The sequence below is a fragment of the Giraffa tippelskirchi genome, chromosome 9, assembly GCF_054371585.1.
Source record: "Giraffa tippelskirchi isolate mGirTip1 chromosome 9, T2T-mGirTip1v1.2.pri, whole genome shotgun sequence".
Classification (NCBI taxonomy): domain Eukaryota; kingdom Metazoa; phylum Chordata; class Mammalia; order Artiodactyla; family Giraffidae; genus Giraffa; species Giraffa tippelskirchi.
The window spans coordinates 130,494,318-130,520,976 of NC_137283.1; the positions used below are offsets into that span (position 1 = coordinate 130,494,318).

Sequence of the window (26,659 nt, forward strand, 5' to 3'; positions counted from 1 at the left end):
TTCTGGCCAATATAGTGATCATAAAACAATGCTGTATCTCAGTGTACTGGCAGAAATCAATGCCACTCTCAAAGATTTCAGGATGATACATAGCAAGTTAGATAGAAAAAATTATTAGGGAGAAAAAGAAAATGGGAAGGAGACAGGAAGAACCAGGTGGGGTTGGGTTTGGGGTTCCACTTTGAGGCAGTGGGGTCAGGGCAGGCATTTGTATGATGAAACCTGAGGGAAGTGAGAGACTGACCTTTATGGCTATCTGAGCAAAGAGCTTTTCCTGGTGGAAAGAAAGCAAAGGAAAAAGCCTGGAGGTAAGACTGCCCAGTCCTGTTGGATGAACAGTGAGGTGGCCAGCATGATTTGATCACAGCAAGTGAGAGGACAAGAGATCAGAGAAGTAACAGGAACAGGTCGTGTAGGGCTTTGCAGATCATATCAGGAATTTTGGCTTTTACTCTGAGTGAGGTGGGATGCAACTGAGGTGTGAAATAATATGTTCTAATGAGATCATTCTTAGTACTGTGTTAAGCCGGAAAGGCGAGAATGGTTACAAGGTTACTGCAGAAACCCAAGAAGAGGTGATTGAACGTGGGCCTCAGTGGTAGCAATAGAAGCAGCAAAGAGTCAAACTGCAAATTTTTGATCGTAAAACTAAAACAGTTTTCATTCTCTTGGGCTTGAGTTTCTGGTATTCCAGCCTATTGGGATATATTCGGATTCTGACTCTTCCTTCCCAGGGATTTTACATACCCTTTTCCTTTTAGATGCAGGTTGTAACTTAAGCCTTTGGATAAGCATTCAAAAGTCTCATTAATATTGACTTTGATCTTAAAACAAATACTTTTTATATTAAAATCTTGGTTATAAAAACCGAACATGCCTCAAGGAACACCTTCCTTTCTTCGTTTCTCACCCCCAAACTGTTTAATTCAGTTAGCAAGAAGGCAGCATTGATTGTTGGACGTCTTGGCATCTATCTATGCAGCCTCATCATACCGTGAAATTTGATCACTGTGCTCAGCACTATGGGCTTCCCAGATGGCTCAGCGATAAAGAATTCGCCTGCAATGCAAGAGACGTAGGAGATGTGGGTTCGATCTCTGGGTGAAGATCCCTTGGAGGAGGAAATGGCAACCCACTCCAGTATTCTTGCCAGCATAATCCTATGGACACAGAAACCTGTTGGGCAACAGTCTATGGGGTCTCAAAGAGTTAGACATGACTGAGCTCAGCCCTATAGGTCCTTGGTTGTGGGTGGCAGAGTGAGGAGTCAGTACCTCACTTCTCCTGGCTTCTTTAACACAGGTAAACATGTTTCAAGCGTGCCTGTGTACTCGTGTCTGACTCTTTGTGACCCCATGGACTGTAGCCCACCAGGCTCCTTTATCCAGGGAATTTTCCTGGCAAGAATACTGAAGTGGGTTGCTGTTTCCTACTCCAGGGGATCTCCCCGACCCAGGGATCCAACCTGTATCTCTTGCATCTCCTGTACTGGCAGGTGGTCTTTACCACAGTGCCACCGGGGAAGTCAACACAGGTAAACTTTTCCTTGAATAACCGATTTCAATCATAGATAAAGAATATTTTATTTGTTACAAGACGCTAGTTATTAAACATGACAGAGAACATACACACACGCAAAACAAAATTTATTTTCAATCGCCCAAAATCTTCCATAGATGAGCATGAAGTATATTACATCTTTCAAATTCAAGAAAGCCAGAAACACAGTACATAAAAGTACTTGCATTATTAGAAATGTTATATATGATTTCCACTAGAAAGCTCTTGACAGTTTACAACTGAACTAAGGCATGCATTCTCTTGAATTTCTAATCAAAGAATTGTACTTACTAAAAGTACGGACTTAATTGTTCTCATATAACAAATAAAAATACTAACTATTCATTATTATTTGAAAATTAACAAACTGGCCTGTGAGTTTTATGAGTTTGCCAAAGTTGTTGAGAAAGGATTCTCAGTGGACTTCAATAATCAAACGTGGGGACATAATCTTTTCAAAGTTCTTGCTTTTATGAGGACAAACAATGGAAATAGAAAAAAGTGAAAAAGAAAATTTCAGAAATCATAAATAACAATATATTACCATATCAAATCACTAAATAATCCTTAGGGTACTGGAAATCAGGGTCCATTTCCACTGAAAAAGGAAGAAAAAAAGGTACAGAAAAGCAAGCTAACACAGAATATAAGCATTTATGAAAGATTTCTCATTGTAATATTTTTTCTGTTGAAAAGTTGTTTCATGATTTGTCTTCATAAACTAGTACTGAAAGAGTGAATAATTTCTATACATAATATAATATAATTATGAGATTAACTATATTTTTGTATACAGCATGACCTATGAACCAAGTCCAAAGTTGGCCGTTAAATTCCTGTATAATACCTGTATGGCCTCCCAGGTGGCTCAGTGGTAAAGAATCTGCCTGCCAATGCAGGAGATGCAGGAGACACGGGTTTGATCCATGGATTGGGAAGATCTACTGGAGGAGTAAATGGTAAACCACCCCAGGAAAATTCCTGCTTGGAAAATTCCATGGCAGAGGAGCCTGGCGGGCTATAGTCCATGGGGTCACAAGAACTGAAAACAGCACACATGCATAATTCCTGTATAATTTTCTGTCATTTCATTTTGTTAGAGGCAAAATAATGTTTTCCCTGTATACTTAATACATAAATGGTATATAGATGAAATGGCTCTCCTACAATCCTAACAAACATTTATCTAAAGGGTTATCTAGTGTACAGTACATAAATTAATATTATCAGATCTTTGGTGATATTGCAGTAATGAACTCTGGTTATTAAGGGACAGGGGAAAAAGTTATGGGAACTTCCTGTAACTCATAGTGGTTTTGACTGTCAAGTCTCAAACACACTTTTCACTATATGTTTCTAAAACTAAATGAAAATGTGAAGTCAAACTGATTTCCACAGCTCTGAGGGAATCACATAAGAAACTGTGTTATTTTAGATCACTCTCATATAATTATTTTTTGTTATTTTTAACAATAATGATGATAACACTAAAAAATGGCAAAACAAATTCTGAGGAAAGTGAAGATATTTGGTGAGCTTTTATCTTATTTTAAATTGTTTTACTAAGAAACAAGTATAAAAGTACTTTCCAATTGCTTAATTGTCAGTAGTGGGAATAGAAACCATAACAAATGTGCACATTAAATAAACATGTCCCAAGAAACAATAAAAAAAAATACATTTAGATTTTGGCATAACAGAATAGACTGTGAATTTTATATCCTAGGTTGCTCTTTAAGTTTCATCTGTTAAAACTTTTAATGTTGTCTTTGCCTTTGCAATGGCCCAGACTCCTTTCGGGCCTATTTCTTCAGCTAGAAGGTTAGGTTTGCTTTTACATTGCAACATTTATGTTCACTGCCCAAGTGGCTTTAGTCACATCTCATTATTTTTGATGTTCTTCAGTTTTGAAGATTTCTGTAAGAAAAAAAGATTAAGAGGGGTCCATCAGAAACATGTATTAGAAATAGTCAAGAAAGAAACTACTTGCTTTCAAGTACTGTTTGTAGGATACTCACCTGCCTGTAAGTTTTTTGAGAACTGAGAACAAAATAAGAACCAAACCAAAACAAACAAACAAACAAACATAAAACTCCAAGGAACTAACGTAAACCCTTCAAAACAAAGTAGATATTCCTGTGAGATAACACATTAAATTTTTTAAGTGTCTTTCAGTTTACAAAGTGCTTTACTTTGCATTTTAATTTATGCTTATGAAAACTCTTTTATCTGGTTCAGTTCAGTTCAGTCACTCAGTCGTGTCCGACTCTTTGCGACCCCATGAATTGCAGCACGCCAGGCCTCTCTGTCCATCACCAACTCCCGGAGTCTACCCAAACCCATGTCCATCGAGTCGGTGATGCCATCCAACCATCTCATCCTCTGTCGTCCCCTTCTCCTCCTGCCCCCAATCCTACCCAGCATTAGGGTCTTTTCCAATGAGTCAACCCTTCGCATGAGGTGGCCAAAGTATTGGAGTTTCAGCTTCAACATCAGACCTTCCAATGAACACCCAGGATTGATTTCTTTTAGGATGGATTGATTGGATCTCCTTGCAGCCCAAGGGACTCTCAAGAGTCTTCTCCAGGATCAGGCTAAGATGGCGGAGGAATAGGACGGGGAGACCACTCTCTCCTCCACAAATTTATCGAAAGAACATCTGAACGCTGACCAAACTTCACAAAACTACTTCTGAAGGCTGGCTGAGGACGTCAGGCTTTCACAAAAACTGCGCATTATCTTCAAAAGAGGTAGGAGAAATTATAAAAGATAAAAAGAGAGACAAAAGAGTTAGGGACGGAGACCCGTCCCTGGGAGGGAGTTGTAAAAGAGGAGGAATTTCCAAGCACCAGGAAACCCTCTCACCGGCGGGTGTGGGGGAGGATTTTTTATCTCGGAGGGCAACGTAACTGGGAGGAAAAAATAAATAAAATCCACAGATTACGTGCCTAAAGCAACTCCCAGCAAAGAACCCCAGACGCTCGCATCATCCGCCACCAGCAAGTGGGGGCTGAACGGAGAGGAGCGGGCGGCATTGCCTAGGGTAAGGACCGGGCCCGAGTGCCCCGAGGGCAATCTGAGGGAGCTAACGTGAGATAGTAACCTAAACTGTGGGCCAGCGAGAGAGAGAGAACTATCCCGCGAAAAGCCCAACTCTAAGGCACTGCCGGCCCGCTCACAGAACAAAGGACTGAGCGATACCAGAGGAGAGCTAGCCGGCTGCGGACCGCGCCATCCCCCGCCGGACACAGCGGGCAGGCGGGGCCCGCCAGAGCCGGAAAGGGGCAAACTCGGCTCCAGAGAGGGCACCCCCTACCAAACTGCAAACAGGCTCCCAGTTTTTAAGCAAAGACTGCCTGAGATCCCGGAGGGTCGACAGCAGCCGGGAGGGTCGCAGCCAGAGACCAGCTCCCCAGAACCGACACAAAGCACACCGGAGCCGGGCGCGCCCGTAAACCGAGGCGGGGACCAGGGAGGTGATAAGCCGCACCGCCCCAACAGGGGACAGCGCCCTCGCCAAACTCCTGGCCGCCTGGGCAGCTCCGACCGGGAACGGCACAAGCCGCGGGCAAAACCGAGTCTGCACCTTTGTGGAGTAACCGGGAGCCTGAACCTGAGCGGCTTAGACCTGGGAAGTGCACGCAGCTCAGGGCCCGCTCTCCGGCCGAGTAACCTGAAGCCTGAGCAGGGTAGACGGGGAAAGCACACACGCCGTGAGCGGGGGCGAACCCAGTGCGGCCGAGACACTGCGAGCTTACCACACACACGCCAGAATTGCAGTGTTCCTTCCTCCCCACAGCACGATTGAACAAGCGAACCTAAAGAGATCACCTCCACCGCTTTGTTGCAGGGCGGAAATTAGATACTGAAGAGATCTCCAAACAGAAGCCAAATAAACAAAAGGAAGTGCTTTGGAAGGGACAGGCCAACAGATTAAGATCCCTGTAGTTAATAACGACTGCATTAAAAAGGACCTACAGATCTTGAAAAGTATAAGCAGGAATAAGGATCTATCTAAAACTGAGCAGATCCCACACTGCTCACAACAGCTCCAGAGAAAGTCCGTGATATATATATTTTTTACTATTATTATTATTTTTTTTTTAATTTTTTTTTAATTAAAAAAATTTTTTTTTCTCTTCTTTCCTTTTTCTTCAAGTCCTCTATTACACCTTTAATTTTCATTTTCATAACCCACTATTAACTTGCAAAAAAAAAAAAACCCCTATTTTTGAAGCAAACTACATACATATATCTTATACCTTTTGTGTTTTCCTTTTTTTTTTTAATGTTTTTTTTTTCCTGTTCTACATTTTTTTACTGTTTCTTTTTTTTACTGTTTTACTGTTTTTTTTCTTTTTACACTGTTCCCTTTTTCTTTTTTTTTCTTTTTCTTTTTTTTTTTTTTAGATTGTAAGTTTTATAAGAGTCTAACCTCTACTCTAGATTTTTAATCTGTGTTTTACATATTTGATATCAACTTTGTACATTTAAGAACCCAATCTTTAGGACCCATTTTTACTCAGGAGTGTGATCACTGGCCTGATCACTCTCTCCCCCTATTGATGCTCTTTCTTCTCCCCCAGGGAACCTCTATCTCCCACCCTCCTCCTTCTCTTCTCAACCCAATTCTGTGAATCTCTGAGGGTGTTCTGGGTACCGGAGAACACTTCAGGAACAGGATACTGCCCAGATCTCTCTCTCCCCTCTTAATTCCTCCCTTTCTACTCATGCTCACCTCTGTTACCTTCCTCCCCCCTCTCTATGTATCTCTGTGAATCACTCTGAGGGTTCCAAACTGTGGAAAGCACAGAGGGAAGTGCTTACTGGCTAGATTTCTCTCTCCACATTTGAATTCCCCTCTTCCCCTCCTGGTCACCTCAACCCCCCCCCCCCCCCACCTCATCTCTCCATGTAACTCAGTGAACCTTTCTGGGTATCCCTCACTGTGGAGAATCTTTTCACCATTAACCTAAAAGTTTTATTATTGAGGCTGTATGGAAGGAGAAGTCTTGAGGCTACTGCAAGAATAAGACTGAAAGCCAGGGGAAACATTAATTAATAAGAGACCATCCAATAGCCTCCATAAATTCACTGAAACCAAGCTCCACCCAAGAGATAATAAGTTCCAGAGCAAGACATACCACGCAAATTCTCCAGCAACGCAGGAACATAGACCTGAGCATCAATATACAGGCTGCCCAGAGGCACACCAAATCCATAGACATCTCAAAAATTAATACTGGTCACTCCATTACACTCTAGAGAGCAGAAATCCAGCTCCACCCACCAGAACACCGACACAAGCTCCCCCAACCAGGAAACCTTGACAAGCCACCTGTCCAACCCCAACCGCAGTGAGGAACCTCCACAACAAAGAGGAACTTCATACTACCAGAATACAGAAGGGCCACGCCTAACACAGCAATCTAAACAAGATGAAAAGGCAGAGAAATACTCAGCAAGTAAAGGAAAATGAGAAATGCCCACAAAGCCAAACAAAAGAGGAGGAGATAGGGAATCTATCCGAAAAAGAATTTAGAATAAGGATAATAAAAATGATCCAAAATCTTGAAAGCAAAATGGAGTTACAGATAAATAGCCTGGAGACAAAGATTGAGAAGATGCAAGAAATGTTTATCAAGGACTTAGAAGAAATAAAAAGGAATCAATATAGAATGAATAATGAAATAAAGGAGATAAAAGACACTCTGGAGGGAACCAACAGTAGAATAACGGAGGCAGAAGATAGGATAAGTGAGGTAGAAGATAGAATGATGGAAATAAACGAAGCAGAGAGGAAAAAAGAAAAAAGAATCAAAAGAAATGAGGAAAACCTCCGGGACCTCTGGGACAATATGAAACGCCCCAACATTCGAATCATAGGAGTCCCAGAAGAAGAAGATAAAAGGAAAGGCCATGAAAAAATACTCGAGGAGATAATAGTTGAGAATTTCCCTAAATTGAGGAAAGAAATAGTCACAGAAGTCCAAGAAACCCAGAGAGTTCCAAACAGGATAAACCCAAGGCGAAACACCCCAAGACACATATTAATCAAATTAACAAAGATCAAACACAAAGAACAAATATTAAAAGCAGCAAGGGAAAAACAACAAATAACACACAAGGGGATCCCCATAAGGATAACAGCTGATCTTTCAATAGAAACCCTTCAGGCTAGAAGGGAATGGCAGGACATACTTAAAGTAATGAAAGAGAATAATCTACAACCCAGATTACTGTACCCAGCAAGGATCTCATTCAGATATGAAGGAGAATTCAAAAGCTTTACAGACAAGCAAGAGCTGAGGGAATTCAGCACCACCAAACCAGCTCTCCAGCAAATGCTAAAGGATCTTCTCTAAACAGGAAACACAGAAAGGATGTTTCAACACGAACTCAAAACAACAAAGTAAATGGCAACGGGATCATACTTATCAATAATTACCTTAAATGTAAATGGGTTGAATGCCCCAACCAAAAGGCAAAGGGTTGCTGAATGGATACAAAAACAAGACCCCTATATATGCTGTCTACAAGAGACCCACCTCAAAACTAGGGACACACACAGGCTGAAAGTGAAAGGATGGAAAAACATATTCCATGCAAACGGAGACCAAAAGAAAGCAGGAGTCGCAATACTCATTTCAGATAAAATAGACTTTAAAATAAAGGATGTGAAAAGGGACAAAGAAGGACACTACATAAAGATCAAAGGATCAATTCAAGAAGAAGACGTAACAATCATAAATATATATGCACCCAACATAGGAGCACCACAATATATAAGGCAAATACTAACAAGTATGAAAGGGGAAATTAACAATAACACAATAATAGTGGGAGACTTTAATACTGCACTCACGCATATGGATAGATCAACTAAACAGAAAATTAACAAGGAAACACAAACTTTAAATGATACAATAGACAAATTAGATTTAATTGATATTTACAGGAGTTTCCACCCCAAAACAATCAATTTTACCTTTTTCTCAAGTGCACATGGAACTTTCTCCAGGATAGATCACATCCTGGGCCATAAATCTAGCCTTGGTAAATTCAAAAAAATTGAAATCATCCCAGCCATCTTCTCTGACCACAATGCAGTAAGATTAGACCTCAATTACAGGAAAAAAACTATTAAAAGTTCCAACATGTGGAGGCTAAACAACACGCTTCTGAATAACCAACAAATCACAGAAGAAATCAAAAAAGAAATAAAATTATGCATAGAAACGAATGAAAATGAAAACACAACAACCCAAAACCTATGGGACACTGTAAAAGCAATACTAAGGGGAAGGTTCATAGCAATACAGGCGTACCTCAAGAAACAAGAAAAAAATCAAATAAATCAACTAACTCTACACCTAAAGCAACTAGAGAAGGAAGAAATGAAAAACCCCAGGGTCAGTAGAAGGAAAGAAATCTTAAAAATTAGGGCAGAAATAAATGCAAAAGAAACAAAAGAGACCATAGCAAAAATCAACAAAACTAAAAGCTGGTTTTTCGAGAAGATAAACAAAATTGATAAGCCATTAGCCAGACTCATCAAGAAACAAAGGGAGAAGAATCAGATCAACAAAATTAGAAATGAAAATGGAGAGATCACAACAGATTCCACAGAAATACAAAGGATCATAAGAGACTACTACCAACAGCTATATGCCAATAAAATGGACAACTTGGAAGAAATGGACAAATTCTTAGAAAAGTATAACTTTCCAAAACTGAACCAGGAAGAAATAGAAGATCTTAACAGACCCATCACAAGCACGGAAATCGAAACTGTAATCAGAAATCTTCCAGCAAACAAAAGCCCAGGACCAGACGGCTTCACAGCGGAATTCTACCAAAAATTTAGAGAAGAGCTAACACCTATCCTACTCAAACTCTTCCAGAAAATTGCAGAAGATGGTAAACTTCCAAACTCATTCTATGAGGCCACCATCACCCTAATTCCAAAACTAGACAAAGATGTCACAAAAAAGGAAAACTACAGGCCAATATCACTGATGAACATAGATGCAAAAATCCTTAATAAAATTCTAGCAAACAGAATCCAACATCATATTAAAAAGACCATACATCATGACCAAGTGGGCTTTATCCCAGGAATGCAAGGTTTTTTTAACATCCGCAAATCAATCAATGTAATACACCACATTAACAAATTGAAAGAAAAAAACCATATGGTTATCTCAATAGATGCAGAAAAAGCCTTTGACAAAATTCAGCATCCATTTATGATTAAAACCCTCCAGAAAGCAGGAATAGAAGGAACATATCTCAACATAATAAAAGCTATATATGACAAACCCACAGCAAACATTATCCTCAATGGTGAAAAATTGAAAGCATTTCCCCTAAAGTCAGGAACAAGGCAAGGATGCCCACTTTCACCACTACTATTCAACATAGTTTTGGAAGTTTTGGCCACAGCAATCAGAGCTGAAAAAGAAATAAAAGGAATACCGATAGGAAAAGAAGAAGTAAAACTCTCACTGTTTGCAGATGACATGATCCTCTACATAGAAAACCCTAAAGACTCTACTAGAAAATTACTAGAGTTGATCAATGAATATAGTAAAGTTGCAGGATATAAAATTAACACACAGAAATCCCTTGCATTCCTATACTCCAATAATGAGAAAACAGAAAGAGAAATTAAGGAAACAATACCATTCACCATTGCATCAAAAAGAATAAAATACTTAGGAATATATCTACCTAAAGAAACAAAAGACTTATATATAGAAAACTATAAAACACTGATGAAAGAAATCAAAGAGGACACAAACAGATGGAGAAATATACCGTGTTCATGGATTGGAAGAATTAATATAGTGAAAATGAGTATTCTACCCAAAGCAATCTACAGATTCAATGCAATCCCTATCAAGCTACCAATGGTATTTTTCACAGAACTAGAACAAATCATCTCACAATTTGTATGGAAATATAAGAAACCTCGAATAGCCAAAGCAATCTTGAGGAAGAAGAATGGAACTGGAGGAATCAACCTGCCTGACTTCAGGCTCTACTACAAAGCCACAGTCATCAAGACAGTATGGTACTGGCACAAAGATAGAAATATAGATCAATGGAACAAAATAGAAAGCCCAGAGATAAACCCACGCACATATGGACACCTTATCTTCGACAAAGGAGGCAAGAATATACAATGGAGAAAAGACAATCTCTTTAACAAGTGGTGCTGGGAAAACTGGTCAACCACTTGTAAAAGAATGAAACTAGAACACTTCCTAACACCGTACACAAAAATAAACTCAAAATGGATTAAAGATCTAAACGTAAGACCAGAAACAATAAAACTCCTAGAGGAAAACATAGGCAAAACACTCTCCGACATAAATCACAGCAGGATCCTCCATGACCCACCTCCCAGAATATTGGAAATAAAAGCAAAAATAAACAAATGGGACCTAATTAAAATTAAAAGCTTTTGCACAACAAAGGAAACTAAAACAAGGTGAAAAGACAGCCTTCAGAATGGGAGAAAATAATAGCAAATGAAGCAACAGACAAACAATTAATCTCAAAAATATACAAGCAACTTCTGCAGCTGAATTCCCGAAAAATAAACGACCCAATCAAAAAATGGGCCAAAGAACTAAACAGACATTTCTCCAAAGAAGACATACAGATGGCTAACAAACACATGAAAAGATGCTCAACATCACTCATTATTAGAGAAATGCAAATCAAAACCACAATGAGGTATCATTTCACACCAGTCAGAATGGCTGCTATCCAAAAGTCTACAAGCAATAAATGCTGGAGAGGGTGTGGAGAAAAGGGAACCCTCTTACACTGTTGGTGGGAATGCAAACTAGTACAGCCACTATGGAGAAGAGTGTGGAGATTCCTTAAAAAACTGGGAATAGAACTGCCATATGACCCAGCAATCCCACTGCTGGGCATATACACCGAGGAAACCAGAATTGAAAGAGACGCGTGTACCCCAATGTTCATCGCAGCACTGTTTACAATAGCCAGGACATGGAAGCAACCTAGATGTCCATCAGCAGATGAATGGATAAGGAAGCTGTGGTACATATGCACAATGGAATATTACTCAGCCATTAAAAAAAATACATTTGAACCGGTTCTACTGAGATGGATGAAACTGGAGCCCATTATACAGAGTGAAGTAAGCCAGAAAGAAAAACAACAATACAGTATACTAATGCATATATATGGAATCTGAAAGATGGTAACGATAACCCTATATGCGAGACAGAATAAGAGACACAGATGCATGGAACAATTTTATGGACTCTGAGGGAGAAGGTGAGGGTGGGACGTTCTGGGAGAATGGCATTGAGACATGTGTATTGTCATATGTGAAACAGAGCACCATTCCATGTTCGATGCATGTGACAAGGGCTCAGGGCCGGGGCAATGGGATGATCCAGAAGGATGAGAGGGGGAGGGAGGTGGGTGGGGGGTCCGGGAAGGGGAGCACATGTAAACCCATGGCTGATTCTTGTCAATGTATGGCAAAAACTATTACAATATTGTAAAGTAATTAGCCCCCAACTAAAATAAATAAATTTATTGAAAAAAAAAAAAAAGAGAAAAAAAAAAAAGAAAAAAAAAAAAAAAAAAGAGTCTTCTCCAACACCACAGTTCAAAAGCATCAATTCTTCGGTGCTCAGCTTTCTTCACCGTCCAACTCTCACATCCATACATGACCACTGGAAAAACCACAGCCTTGACTAGACGGGCTTTTGTTGGCAAAGTAATGTCTCTGCTTTTAAATATGCTATCTAGGTTGGCCATAACCTTCCTTCCAAGGAGTAAGCGTCTTTTAATTTCATGGCTGCAATCACCATCAGCAGTGATTCTGGAGCCCCCAAAAATAAAGTCTGACACTGTTTCCACTGTTTCCCCATCTATTTCCCATGAAGTGATGGGACCAGATGCCATGATCGTAGTTTTCTGAACGTTGAGCTTTAAGCCAACTTTTTCACTCTCCTCTTTCACCTTTATCTGGTAATGTAAAGTAAAAACCTGCCTCCAAGGTGAAGTTAAGAGACTTGCCTAGCAATCACACAGCTAGTAAGAGGCTAGAGCTTGATTGTGCTCTAAAAAATGTCCAGTTGCAGACCTATCACCTCAGCTGTGACACAATGGCTATGCAATGGAGTCCAAATTTAGTGGAGGAGAAAAGAGTACCTATAATGTTAAATGAAAAAAAGCAACAGGTCTCAAGCAAAAGCTGTACAATCTCGAGTTTCTAATGAATATGTGCACAGACTTGACGTTAAGACATCATGTACACCCATGGCTGATTCATGTCAATGTATGGCAAAAACCACTACAATATTGTAAAGTAATTAGCCTCCAACTAAAATCAATCAATTAATTTTTTTAAAAAAGACATCATGTCACACTCTCAAGGAAAGTACACTACCCTGCACTCTGTCTATGTTCAGGGAAGATGGATACTTCTTTCCATTAGGGCTTTGTGGAGCATGAGGCATAGGTGGTTTAAAAAAAAAATTCTAACGGCATGAACTATAATAGTCAAACAGTACAGAAAACTGATCATTCCTTTTACTTGTGCACTCCTCATTGTACTAGTTATCTACTGGTAAGTGCTTAGCCTCGTGGGCCTGGAGAGGAACACTCTGAGGTTGGTGCCCCTGCGCGTTCATTGGCCTATGACTTCCTCCCTACCTCCCTTCCTGCCTCCCTTCTCTTCTTCTTCCTTCCTTTCTTCCTCCCTTCCTTCTTGCCTTCCTCTCTCCTCTCCTCCCTCTTCCTCTTCTTCCCTTCATTCCTTCTTTCTTCCTTCCTTTTCTACTACACACTGCCTTTATAACCTTAAGGAAGTTACTTAACCTTTATGTACCTTATTTCCTCATCTTTGAAAACAAGGGTGGGGTGGGGGGGACAATAATGGCTATCTTACAAGGTTATGACAAAGATCAAATGAGTCAATAAATGTAAAAGTTTTATATTTTGCAATAAAGAGGTTTACTGTTTCATCAACTGTTACCTAGTTTTACTATCTGTGTAAAATATAAGGACAAAACATACAGTCTGTGATCTCTGAGTAGTTCACAGACTAACTAGGAAAAAAGAAAGAGGATGCCAAAGCAGAAAAAAGTGGAATTTTTCCACACATCATGTTAATTCCCCTAACAGCCTGAATTTATTTTCTTCCATCAGCTTCCCCTGAGTGCTAAGTGAGGCTGGGGGCTGGAAGGTGGGGTTGGATAAGAGGAAGATCATCTAGACCCCATGCTCTCTTTGATTTCATTCTCTCTCCTCATCATCCACCATCCCCAACTGCTGCCTTTAGATTTTCATGTCTTCCTTTTATCACAAACAGCAATAAAACTACATACTGTGGAATATACATTATAGATAAAAGAACACAGGATTCTTAGGCAGTATGCCCAGATATAATCCTCACTTCCACCACAGACTATCTTTGTGACTTTATCTGCAAAAAGGGATAACAACTGAATTTCTCCCTCACAGCCTTGCTTTTCCTAAGGGGAGAGGCTGGGGAGGGCAAATGAAATAGATACACTGTAGTACAGAGAAACAATCTGAAGAACTCGATCTGAGTCCTGATTCTAAGATTTACTGGTTGTGTGTCTTGAGAAATCTCTGAATTCCATCTTACAAGTGAATAAGTTTTGGTAGCAATAACAGAATCACAGCATTGAGGAAACATCAAATGCAATAATGGACCTGCAAGTGCTTTGTAAAATGTAAAGTGCAACAGAAATACTACTTGCTATTACTATGTCATAGTCACACAAGCTTGTAGCTTGAAAGTTCAATCTGTCATCTTGACAGTTATTAGTCTTACTTTCCCTTGTCAATGAATTGATTTAAGATAGTACAGAGTTAAGCAGAAAAATGGAAGGGGAGGGATTAAAATAATTAAATTATCTCAATATAAAATAATAGGATTTAAGCAATCTTAGTTTTGGAGGGGACCTTATAAGTTGCCTCTCTCTGCCTGATTTAGCCCCATCTTCCACCCAGGGCGGGGATCCCCTCAATGATGCCTGTGCTTTAATGGCCAGCTGAAGTTAAGACACAACTGATTTTATGTTGAATAGAAACTTTGTTCTTTATTGAATTAAGTTGCAAGAATTCTCAAAATGTGAAGGAACTGATTTTTCTGACAATTATTTAGGTTTTAAAATTCAAATTGATTTAAAGCCGTCAAATCTTTTGGCATTCATCGACCACTCCTTTGGAAAATGTCACCAAATTAATTTGGAGGTGATGTTTCTTACCTTGAATTGAATACTGACTGATTATTTTTGAAAATTCATAATTACTTAGATGATGGTGTTAACTGAGGGCTGTGGAATCATGTACACTCAGTTCCTGGGAGTTCCAGTCAAATACCTCATCCACAGAAGAACAGACACAGAATGAAGTTTTATTTTGTTTTGTTTTTCTCTCAAAAATGTGTCCTTCAATAATCAACGTCTATGTAAGAACAAACGACTGTTTAATTCACAAAATGAAGCTTTAAAAATATGCAAGATTAGATGAGAAATTTTTTGAATGAGAGTATTAAAGTCAAAGAAAATCTTCATTTCATCTGATTTTTGAGGAATCCAGTTCAGGTATATCTAAAAATGCTTTACATTCTCTTATAAAGCTGATTTTTCCCAAACAGTTCACTTAACCAAGGCTAGTCATGCCCTGCATGTTCCCTTTTGAGAACTTTGAGTGTCCGTTTCCTCAAACTGCTCAATCTGATGTTGAAAAGTAAAACTTGCAATAACCACATCTACCTGTTCCAAGAAGCACTTGCTTGTGAAACTTTCTAGAATCTCTTCCAAACATCTTCAACTGAGTTTTCACTCACGTACCCTTCCTCTACTTACTTTCCTTTAGCATCTTTTGTAACTAACTTATTGGTTGAGAGGGAAAAAAGCAAATGATACAAATTTATTCTTCTCATCTATGGTGGTTACAAGATATTACCTCATTTTTCAAAGACGAGTCTTATACTCCTGGCAATTGTTTTTGCATGTTTGATAGGTGTCACACATAATCTGTCAAGAACAGAATGGGAGTCTGAGCTTCATTCCTCTATTCAAGAAATATTTACTGAGAACCGGCAGTAAGCCAGGAACTCTTTTAAATCTAAGGACAGAGCAAATGGATAAAAATTCCTGTCCTCATGGAGCTCACATGTGGGGAAGATGGCCCATAATCAAAATAAAGAAGCAAGGTATGCAGCATGTGAGATGGCATAAAGGAGATCAGTAGACCCCGATGAAGAGATTACAATTTCAAATAAGGTGTTCATGGAAGGAATTGCCAAGAAGGTAATGGCTAAGGAAAGACCTAAATGAGACGAAGATAAAAGCCATGCAAATCTCTAGGGGAAAGACTATGTCACTTAGAGAAAATAGCCTGTGATGTGTTGAGGATGAAGTGCCCCTAGTGTTTCTGGGGAGCAGCTGGGAGGCCAAGGTATGGAGAAGTGGAGAGACCCCTGGAGGATTCTGAAGAAAAGAGTTACATGATTGGATTAAGGTGTTTTTTTTTTTTTTTTATAAATTTATTTATTTTAGTTGGGGACTAATTACTTTACAATATTGTAATAGTTTTTGCCATACATTGACAAGAATCAGCCATGGGTTTACATGTGTTCCCCTTCCCGAACCCCCCACCCACCTCCCTCCCCCTCTCATCCTTCTGGATCATCCCATTGCCCCAGCCCTGAGCCCTTGTCACATGCATCGAACATGGAATGGTGCTCTGTTTCAGATATGACAATACACATGTCTCAATGCCATTCTCCCAGAACGTCCCACCCTCACCTTCTCCCTCAGAGTCCATAAAATTGTTCCATGCATCTGTGTCTCTTATTCTGTCTCGCATATAGGGTTATCGTTACCATCTTTCAGATTCCATATATATGCATTAGTATACTGTATTGTTGTTTTTCTTTCTGGCTTACTTCACTCTGTATAATGGGCTCCAGTTTCATCCATCTCAGTAGAACCGGTTCAAATGTATTTTCTCCAAAGAAGACATACAGATGGCTAACAAACACATGAAAAGATGCTCAACATCACTCATTATTAGAGAAATGCAAATCAAAACCACAATGAGGTATCATTTCACACCAGTCAGAATGGCTGCTATCCAAAAGTCTACAAGCAATAAATGCTGGAGAGGGTGTGGAGAAAAGGGAACCCTCTTACACTGTTGGTGGGAATGCAAACTAGTACAGCCACTATGGAGAAGAGTGTGGAGATTCCTTAAAAAACTGGGAATAGAACTGCCATATGACCCAGCAACCCCACTGCTGGGCATATACACCGAGGAAACCAGAATTGAAAGAGACGCGTGTACCCCAATGTTCATCGCAGCACTGTTTACAATAGCCAGGACATGGAAGCAACCTAGATGTCCATCAGCAGATGAATGGATAAGGAAGCTGTGGTACATATACACAATGGAATATTACTCAGCCATTAAAAAAAATACATTTGAACTGGATTAAGGTTTTAACACATTCACTCTGGCTGGCCTGTTGAGAATGGAGGATACTGAGGCAAGGGCAGAAGCAGATTGACTAGTTAGGAGGCCAATGCAGGAATCCAGATGAAAGATGATGATGGCTTGGACTAAGTTGATGGCAGTGAACTAGGTAAAAAAAAAAAAAAAAGATAAATTCTAGATACTGTTTGAGGATAAAGCCAATAGGAATTGCTGGTGGAGTAGGTGATGAGAAGGGGAGAAGAAGAGGCAGGTTGTTCATAATTTTCCTACTGTATTACCTTTCAAAGTGTCGTCAGACCTCAGTATCACAATCACCTAAAAACATGTTGCAATCAATTCAATTATGGTTCTTTCTTGAGAACTTCTGAATCAGACTCTCTAGAGCAGGGGTTAGCAAAGTTTCCTTCTAGAGGGCCAAATCATAAAAATTTTAGGCTTTGCATATGGTCTTGGTCAAAACTACTCAGTTCTGCTGCTACAGCACAAAAGCAGCTACAGACAACGTGCACATGAATACGTGTGGCTCTGTTGCAGTAAAACATTACATAAAAATTGAAATTTGAATTTCAGATAATTGTCATGCGTCAGAAAATATTTTTATTTTTCAACCACTTAAAAATGAAAAAACAAATATTCTTAGCTTGAGGGCAGTACAATAACAGGCAATGGGATGCATATGACCCACCAGAGGTTGTCAACACTACTAGAGAGAGAACATTCCAAGAATATGTATTTTTAACATGCTCATTAAATGACCATTTTATGTACAAAGACTTAGAGACTCACTGAGTCACATTTTCAAAGTCATCTATTCCTTTTTGCTTTGCTTAATTTATTGGCCAAATTAAAGATGGGCTTTGTGAATGAAATAAAAACCAGAATTGATTGAAATAATGGGTAAAAGAAAGTCCTTTGCCAATAAGAAAAAAGGTTAGGAATAAAAGGGAAAGGAAATTTAAAATGATAAGATTAGAATTTATTAGTAAGGAAAATTAGGAAATTGGGGAGAGGCTCAAAAGCTCATTATTTTTAAGAAAACTCTATAGTTTCAAAAAATGTATTTACCATTAAAAAGGATCAATTAATGATGTGCATATGACTCTATAAAGGTCAAAGGCAAAGATCAACATACAGATCCAATCCCTTGTTCTACCCAAGTTAAGATACTGTCACTGGTCATTAAGAAAAATATTATTTTGCTATGTGAAAGAATAGTACGTTTCTTTACTCTGTGCACAGAGCTTCTGTCTGCTGTAGGAGCCCTGTATCAGCTCTCAGTTATCATTACACTGTGACATCTTTTCCTATTTTATCACAGAAAAATGATACATTTGCTTTAATTGGTTTTCTTTCTAGTGTTATACACAAATTATAAAACCATGTGGGGGAAACAATAAAAAAAGTGAATATACTTAAACAGATTTGTTAATTGTAATCATACTACTGAAAGAGTGATCATCCTGGACTTAAAATAATTGATTTTGTTTCTTCATTTTGTATCTCTCAACTTTATCTCTACTTTGCTGCCATCATCTTTGCTGACAATCTTCTTTGTCTCAAGACTTAATTCACCAAAATTTTGTTTCTGAGACGTAAGCAAACAGAAATTGACAATTTTAGAAAAATAACTTTTAATAAACTCAAACACAGTTTCCAAACTGAATAGATAGGTCTAAAACTATTAGCAAACACCTTTTAATTTTTTAAGAACTGATTCGTGAAAAAAAAAAAAGTTCACAAGTATCTAGTGAGCATCATGAAAAGTGTGAGTGATGATGAGAAGAGAAAGGAAATGAAGAGTAAAACTTCAAACAGGCCATCTCAATAAGGTGTCTTCGTCTCATATGCCTAACTCCTAAAGCTGAAAGATATATTTCTTCAAATCTCTAATAGATTACCATGTTGACATGGTTACTATTATGCCACACCAGTCAATATGCAGTAGGTGCTAAACGAAGGCTATGATAATATGAATAATTTTCTAGTGTCCACTCTGTGCCAGTCTCATTATATAATTTCATATGAGGCAGGCATTTTTATGTTTATTTTACAGATAAAGAAACCAAATCCCAAAGAAATTCTACATTCTTTGAATTAGAATTCAGTCTTGGGTCTGTCTGGTGGCAAAGCCTACACATTTCCTCTATACCTTATCATCTCGCAGAATGTTTCCCCAGGGGATAATGTTCCTACTCAGGCACGGTCTGAGAAGAGAATGAAGTGGACAGAAAAGAAAACAAAAAGGTTGCATTGCTTGGAGAACTGTTTTCCCTTCCAATATCGTATATAGTTTTGCTTTTATAATTAACATTCTGCTGATGAGATCTCCCATTGGTGAAGGCTGACGAGTCAGATTTTCCATGAAGAGCAAGCATTGCAGGAAATAAATTAATCTCTAGGGAAGAAGAGGGGCAAGGCTGTCAGTACTCACACAACTGCCTAATAGGAAATGATGTTTCAGAATTGTTCAAAGAAGGAAATGACTGTGGGTTCTCCTTCCAGTATATTCTTCAACATTTAAACCTTCCAAAAAGAGGGTAATATTAATACGTTGCTATAAAAGGAAGAGCAGACTTATAATGTTTTACTTTAGGCTGTCAGTATTTCTAAACTGAAAACAGTGTTCCCTGGAAACGTGAGAGAAATTCTACTGGTATCATTATTTTGTTTATATTATGAAAAATCTGCACTGATGTTAAGTAGAAGGACAAAAGATATACCAGATTTTGGATTACCAGTTTGAAATTATCCGATATCTTAAACAATGATTTTCTAGTCTTTAGGAGTAAAAGTAATTATTGTGCTTAAAATTACATATTTCTAGAATAACAATGAATTATTGAACTCTGCATTTAATAAAATTGAGAAACAAGGATATATTTTATTATTTCTAAAATACCTACCTCTAAATAACATATATTCAGTTATTCAGTCAAGGTCTTTAAAATGGAAACCTCACCTTGTTTAATTCTCAAATAGTTTTATAGAGAAGTTCCTATGCTTTGATTCCCAACATATAAGTAAAATCTGAAGTTTAGAGTAAACATTAACATTGAATTAAAGCTCAATATAAAGAATTCTTTATCGTCTTATAAATTCATTCTTTCTTTCTAGCTTCTGCCATGACCTTAATGAAGAGCTTTTCCATGAAACTTGTTTCCTCTTCTCTGTTTAATTTACCGTATGTTTCTAGATGTGGTGAATCATTTCTATGTGAGTCTTAACTTAGAGATGAAAGTCTTAACTTATCATAGTGTCATGACTCTATGATATCAGAAAGACCGTCTAATCACATGCTTTTAGAACTGAAAGGACATCAAAATTACCTGGGGCATCTCATATTTTGATGAGGAAAATACAGTTCAGAAAAATGAAATGTCCTGTGAAAGGCTGTACGGCTAGGATGTACAGCGCTAGGACTAGACCTTACTGTACCTGCATTTGGTTTTCTGGCCCAGGGATCTTCTCACTACTTGACAAGCCTAACTAATAGAGGATGAGTCGTGGCTTGGGTTTAATATAAAGATGTAGGATAATTAGAATATAGTTGGAGCTTCAAAAGCAAGGAAATTCCATTAGAGAATATTGATCAGAATAGTATAAAATTCACTCAATAGAGAACATTTACGTAGGGTAAAACCAAATATATAAAGGGGAAAAAAGAAAACCGTCTTTCTGTTTAGCCAGTCAGATCACCAGAAGCAATCTCTGCAATTAATGTGTGACCTACACAATAACCAGATCCTTCTCACAACTAAATGATAATCCTCTGATACCAAACAACTTTGCCCTGGGCTGAAGGAAGCCACCTTGCCCAGAGTCATGTCCCCTTTCCAAAGGCAGCTGAATCCAATGATGGACTGAAGCAGGGGCCATGAAAACCTGGCTCCCTTGTCCTAACACAGGACAACTCAGAAGAGCCACACCAGTTCCACAGTTCCCTGTGCCATCATCTGAGGTCTTCCTTGTGACTCTATTATGATTTCACTTGTCTGTCTAGACCTGCTTTCATTCCTCAACCTATGTGTTGTTCCACAAAGCACTTCTCAATAAACTTTCCATATGCAAGTCCACCCTGGAAACTGGACGTGAAACAAGTAGCTCAAAACAAACGTTTGCACTTAACACATGTCATCTCTTCAAAAATAGTGCTGTCACTGATTAACCAGGGAAACTGTGCTGTTTTTGAGCTACTGCAGCTGAGGTAAGGAGAGGGAGGGGTCCTTTAGGGAGGCTCAAGGCTTCCATGTCTCTGCAGGATCGCATTGCTTCAAAGATTCAGAGGATTCAGTGACACATCTCCAAAAGATTTCTAATCACTTTCCATGTACATAAGATTCATAGAGGCCATGAAATTCCCAAGAGGACAGAGTTCTCAAAGGGAAATACTACGGGCAGAAACTCAGAGACTATAAGAGCCATATCAAGTTTTCAGAGCCAGCACTTTGCAAAACATACTGTCAGGAGGCAAAATTTTCCTTAGCCATCAACTCATAAATATGCAGACATTAATTATAATAGCCATAATTCAACTGGAGTGTATTATGTGCTATACTCACTTTGGGTTTCTCAGGTGGTGCTAGTGGTAAAGAACCTGCCTGCCAATGCAAGAGACTTAAGAGATGCAGGTTCAATCCCTGGGTTTGGAAGATCCTCTGGAGGAGGGCATGGCAACCCACTCCAGTATTCTTGCCTGGAGAATCCCGTGGACAGAGGAGCCTGGCCGGCTACCATCCATAGCACTGCAAATAGTCAGACATGACTGAAGCAGCTTAAAATGCAGGCATACTAATTTTAACCTATTTTATCTAATGTAGTCATTGAAATAGCCTGTAGTAGAGCACTATTATTAACCCAGTTTTACAAATAAAGAGATAGAGATGTTAGCAAATTGTTTGTGGTACACAGCTGGTGAATGCAGTAATCAATGTTTAACATTAGTCTTAAGTTCAGAATCCAAAAGTTAACTACGTAATCATCCTACTTTCAGAGAACTGTTCTTTTGGTAATTTAGGGACAAAACAATGTGCAGACTTAATAACGATGTTCCCTAAATAAGATATGGGCCTTGTTGAACAGCCAGAGCGAATCAAGGATCCAGAGAGGAAGGTCACCCTTGAGATCTGGTGAGGTATTTTCGTCAGTTTCTTAAGTGAAGAGGAGCTGGGACTGACAGCACCGATCCTGTGGTAGAAATTTCCTGTGCTCCTGGCTGCAACAGAGCAAACTCTCATTACACAATGTGTTCAGCCATTCAGAGCGACTCTTCTAGTTGTCTGTAGTGAATTTCAAAATAAATAATTCCCTTCAGTATAATTATTAGATACAGATCTGAAATGGTTCCACTTCATCTAACTGAAAGAAGAAGGTCTGGGTATCCAGAAGGAGCAAAACTGGAGAAGCAGCTCCCCTGTCTTAATAAGGTTTTGTTTGGTTTTGCTTTGTTTTCTCTGTGATATGCTGCCGAGACTCTAAAACTGCCATTCTTATCCAAAGATAATTTAGGAAATGACTGACTTGTGTCTAAAATTTAAAAAGAGGAGAAAACTCAGAGTATGATTTGTCCATCCTGAACTATCAGGTAGTTAATGAATATTCACAGATGAGCTACTCATTCAAAGTACAGTAAATCTTAAGTATAGATCCAAAGGGGCTTCCCTGATGGCTTAGATGGTAAAGAATCTGCCTGCAATGCAGGAGACCTGGGTTTGATATCTGAATTGGGAAGATCCCCTGGAGAAGGGGATGGCAACCCACTCCAGTATTCTTGCCTGGAGAATCCCATGGACAGAGAAGCCTGGTGGGCTACAGTCCATGAGGTAGCAAGAGTCAGACACGTCTGAGCTACTAACACACACACAGATTCAAAGAGCCTCTCTTTTTGGAGAAAATGTACTAAGTTTCACAAGACAAAAATAAATTTTGAAGAATTATATTTCTGCTTTACTTTTGTATTCTTATTATGGAACTGTCATACAATTATAATTCAAGATGAAGATAGACTCTACAATTTATTGTAATTTCAAATGGGAAAGCAAGTGAAAATATTGCCCAGATACACATACTGTGTAGTTTTTAAATAAATCCTTGTTGAAATTAATGTAAGAAAGGAGATTTCATTTTACTCTCTTGAGTAAAGTTAGTAAGTCTCACTTGCCTAGGACCATCACTTTAATTCCAGGTCCTCTTTTTTCTTAAACCACCACTAACAGGCAATAAGTTCAAAGCAGTTCCTGCCCTGGTCTGTATCATACTCTGCATTGATTCATTCACAGCACAAACCTGGAGCTGTCATATAGCATCCCAGGAAGATTCACACACAGGGGAAGATCAGATAATAAGTTTTTCAATGATTAAAACAAAAAATTTGATCTCAGCAATTGTGTTATCTGGTACATTTTAGGATCCATAATCTTAAGGAAAAAAACAGTTTCCAATGAATTAATAATAGCCTGAGACTCAGCACACTGCAGCCAATTTTCACTGCAGTAGTTGTTTCTTTTATAGTCACACTTGGTTAGTATTTGAAATTTGGAGGAATTGCAATATGCATGGTTTTCAAAGCCCTTTACAGAATTTCATTTTTATCATTCAGAAAGAGTCAATGAAAAGGTAATAAGAAAAGCTCTATGGGATATTTTTATAGGAGTGTCAGAAGCCAGTAAGTTAACTACATGAAAGAACCCAGATTGCACAGTCAGAGTTTGAGCAGAAACACTTCAGAGACTTTATATCTAGTATTTTGACTTTTACATGCCCTTGGAGGAAAAAAGAGTGCTGGCTACAAAAATCAAATAAGGAGGGAAAAAGAACAAACCATATGCTTAAGCATAATTACAGTTTCAATTTTTCTATAAACGAAATGTGAAGTTTCAAAGATAAAGTGTAATAGAAATTGAGCTTCTTTGGTGTGTTTAAAAATATTGCCAAGAAAGAAAATTCTCATTTCCCTTGCTAACTTATCCCAGATTTCCACAATATGGAAGTTAGTCTGGGTAACTTAATTGAATGCTATCAACTTCTTGACAAGTCCATTTGCTCTTGTTTTGCTTTCAGTAGAGATGAAAAATATCAGAACACTGTCTCTATAAATTAAACTATTATAATTCAAGTCTGCATTAGACTACTCATCTGACACTTTTTAAAATTAAAAGCATCTCAATTATCTTGACCTCTTCTCAAGCTATTAATCCTTCTTGTTAAATCTAGCAAACATTTAGCAATATGATTGTCATGATAATACAAGCAATATTAAAATAAAAACACTTCCTTGGGCATGAAAATCATAAATGAGAAGAAAAATCTAGTAACAGCAAAAAATGAACAGATCTTTTGTCAATCTGAGTGTTTAATATTATGCTTCACTTAAAACTAAGTTTCAGTGAGATTCACAGGTCAGGGCTGTTGCTTTGACTGAGTCATATATTCCAAACAAAATGGTAATAAGAAGCTGTACATTTTACCTTTGTCATAAAGGCAGTTAAAACCAGTATCATGTGGCTTAACCAACCTGTGGTTGCATCGGTACCTGTTACTGCAGTTGCCTCAGTCTTTCTCTTCTCTTTCTCCAGATCAGCCAAATCATTTTGACAACCAGCTGGTACTTTTGAGTCCAGACAAGCTTGATTTGAGTACAGTTTCTTGGATCTGTCTACGTGGACACTCTGAAATGACACAGACCAGAGTGATTGATTTTACAAGTAAATTATCAGTCCAAAATAAATGCTTACCAGTGTATGACAAGGATACTTATCATATGGCGAGTTATTTCTGTATATCTGAAATCAAACAGTCCATATGTCAAAGTGGGTTACAGATTATATCTTCATCAATATACTCTGGTAATCTAGGTGTTGAATTTTTGAGGCAATCTAAGTGATTCAAGTGACAAGTCCTCTCAGACACAGAATATTATCTTCAAAGCCCATTTGTGTACATTACTTTCTTCTTATGAAGCTTATAAAATATTTGTTTACTTCATTTTTATTCTTAATAATTTAGTAATGCAGACTTTCATTATATGTTACATAATTATTTATTGTATAATGAAGAACAGGTTTCACTTCTGTATTATCTGCACATTTTATATTATAAAACTCATCACAATATTTACTTTAAAATAGCCCACATTTTTATCAACATTATCCAAGTATGACAAAGCTCCTCTAGTCAATTTTAGAATGGTAATTCATCATAACAATGAATTATTAAGGTAAAACATCAATGGACTCTAAAACACATCTCACATATAAGAAATGTCATAGTGTTTGATGTTGTCCTGACATACTGTATGCTTCAAAAGAATCATCAGATAGGAGCAAGCACTAAATTGAATTTTCAATTTAAATAAGAAATTGAATTTCAGCACATTGCTCCTTACTGAAATTCAGATTAGAAGTTTTTCAGTTTGAATATGATTACAAAATATTCAGAGATTCATGGAGTCAAAAGTAGCCAATCAATTTTGGCCATCCACACTAGCCATTTTGGTTCACTGAAGAGTAGGATAATGAACAACTTTCCTTAGGTTCCTCTTACAGACTGTATACAGCATTAAATTCATTAAAACTTCGTTAAAAGCTTCAATCAAAGGCTTTTAAAGTTTAGGAAGAGCCAATAAGGAAATTAGGGTCCATCATAATTAAACAATATACCCAAATTAACAGAATGAAGAGTGCCAAGCCTCAGGGATATGTCTCCCAACCCTTAGTCCAGTGCTCTTCCATCACTCTTTGATCCATGTATTCACTCAACGGACCAGTTGTACCAATGGCCCCAATTCTTGCTCCTCTCTGTATCCATGTCCTTCCTGTATGATTTTGCACTGCCTTCTTACTCTGACTTTTGATTTGTCCATGTGATTTTTGCTAGACCAACAGGAAATTGACACATGTGACACAGAGTTGAAAATGGTTGCACAATTGGTTTTACTCATTGATGTCCTTCCCCTACATCGTGAGAACATGCTCACACTAGCCTTCTGCAGGTTGAACAGGACAGAAAGTAGAGTCAGGTCAACCCTAGTCATCCTGGTTAAGATAACTAATGGCTAGAAGAGTCTTAAATATTTGGTCAAACCCAATCAGATCAGCTAAAACTAACTTAGGTCAGCTGAATTCCAGAGCCTCATGAAAAATGTGTTTTTATCTGGATGCCACTAAGTTTTTCTGGTGAGAGAACAGCATTGTGTGACAATAGATAACTGATACATCCAACAACCATTTATATTTAGTATCCCAGATACTGGGAACATTGTGAGAATATAAACATAAATATAAATAGTCACAGACTCTAAGTTGTTCAACTATAATTTCTTAAACTAGTGGTCCCCAACTTTTTTGTCACCAGGGGCTGGTTTCATGGAAGACAATTTTTCCATGGATGAGGGTGAGGGGGAGTGGTTTCAGGATGATTCAAGTGAATCACATTTATTGTGTACTTTATTTCTATTATTATTACATCAGCTCCACCTCAGATCATCAGATATTGGATCCTGGAAGCTGGGGATCCATGCTTAGATCTCTGCCAACTATTTAGGCAGAGAATTAGAAGAGTACAGTTAGCCATTTGT

At 38.3% G+C, this 26,659-nt stretch overlaps 1 protein-coding gene across 5 annotated transcripts in view; it reads right to left on the reverse strand.

Moving 5' to 3' along the window:
* Window positions 1–1,625: 1,625 nt before the first annotated feature.
* Window positions 1,626–26,659, reverse strand: part of THEMIS (thymocyte selection associated) — a 227,920-nt gene continuing 202,886 nt past the window's right edge. For 3 of the 5 annotated variants that reach the window (XM_081526212.1, XM_081526210.1, XM_081526213.1), the window contains 2 exons: window positions 24,599–24,752; window positions 1,626–3,477 (listed from right to left, as the gene is read on the reverse strand). In XM_081526212.1, the coding sequence (XP_081382338.1) occupies window positions 3,446–3,477; window positions 24,599–24,752 (186 nt within the window). In that variant the 3' untranslated portion in view covers window positions 1,626–3,445. The remainder of the gene's footprint in view (window positions 3,478–24,598; window positions 24,753–26,659) is intronic. The other 2 variants (XM_081526215.1, XM_081526211.1) reach the window with 1 other exon arrangement.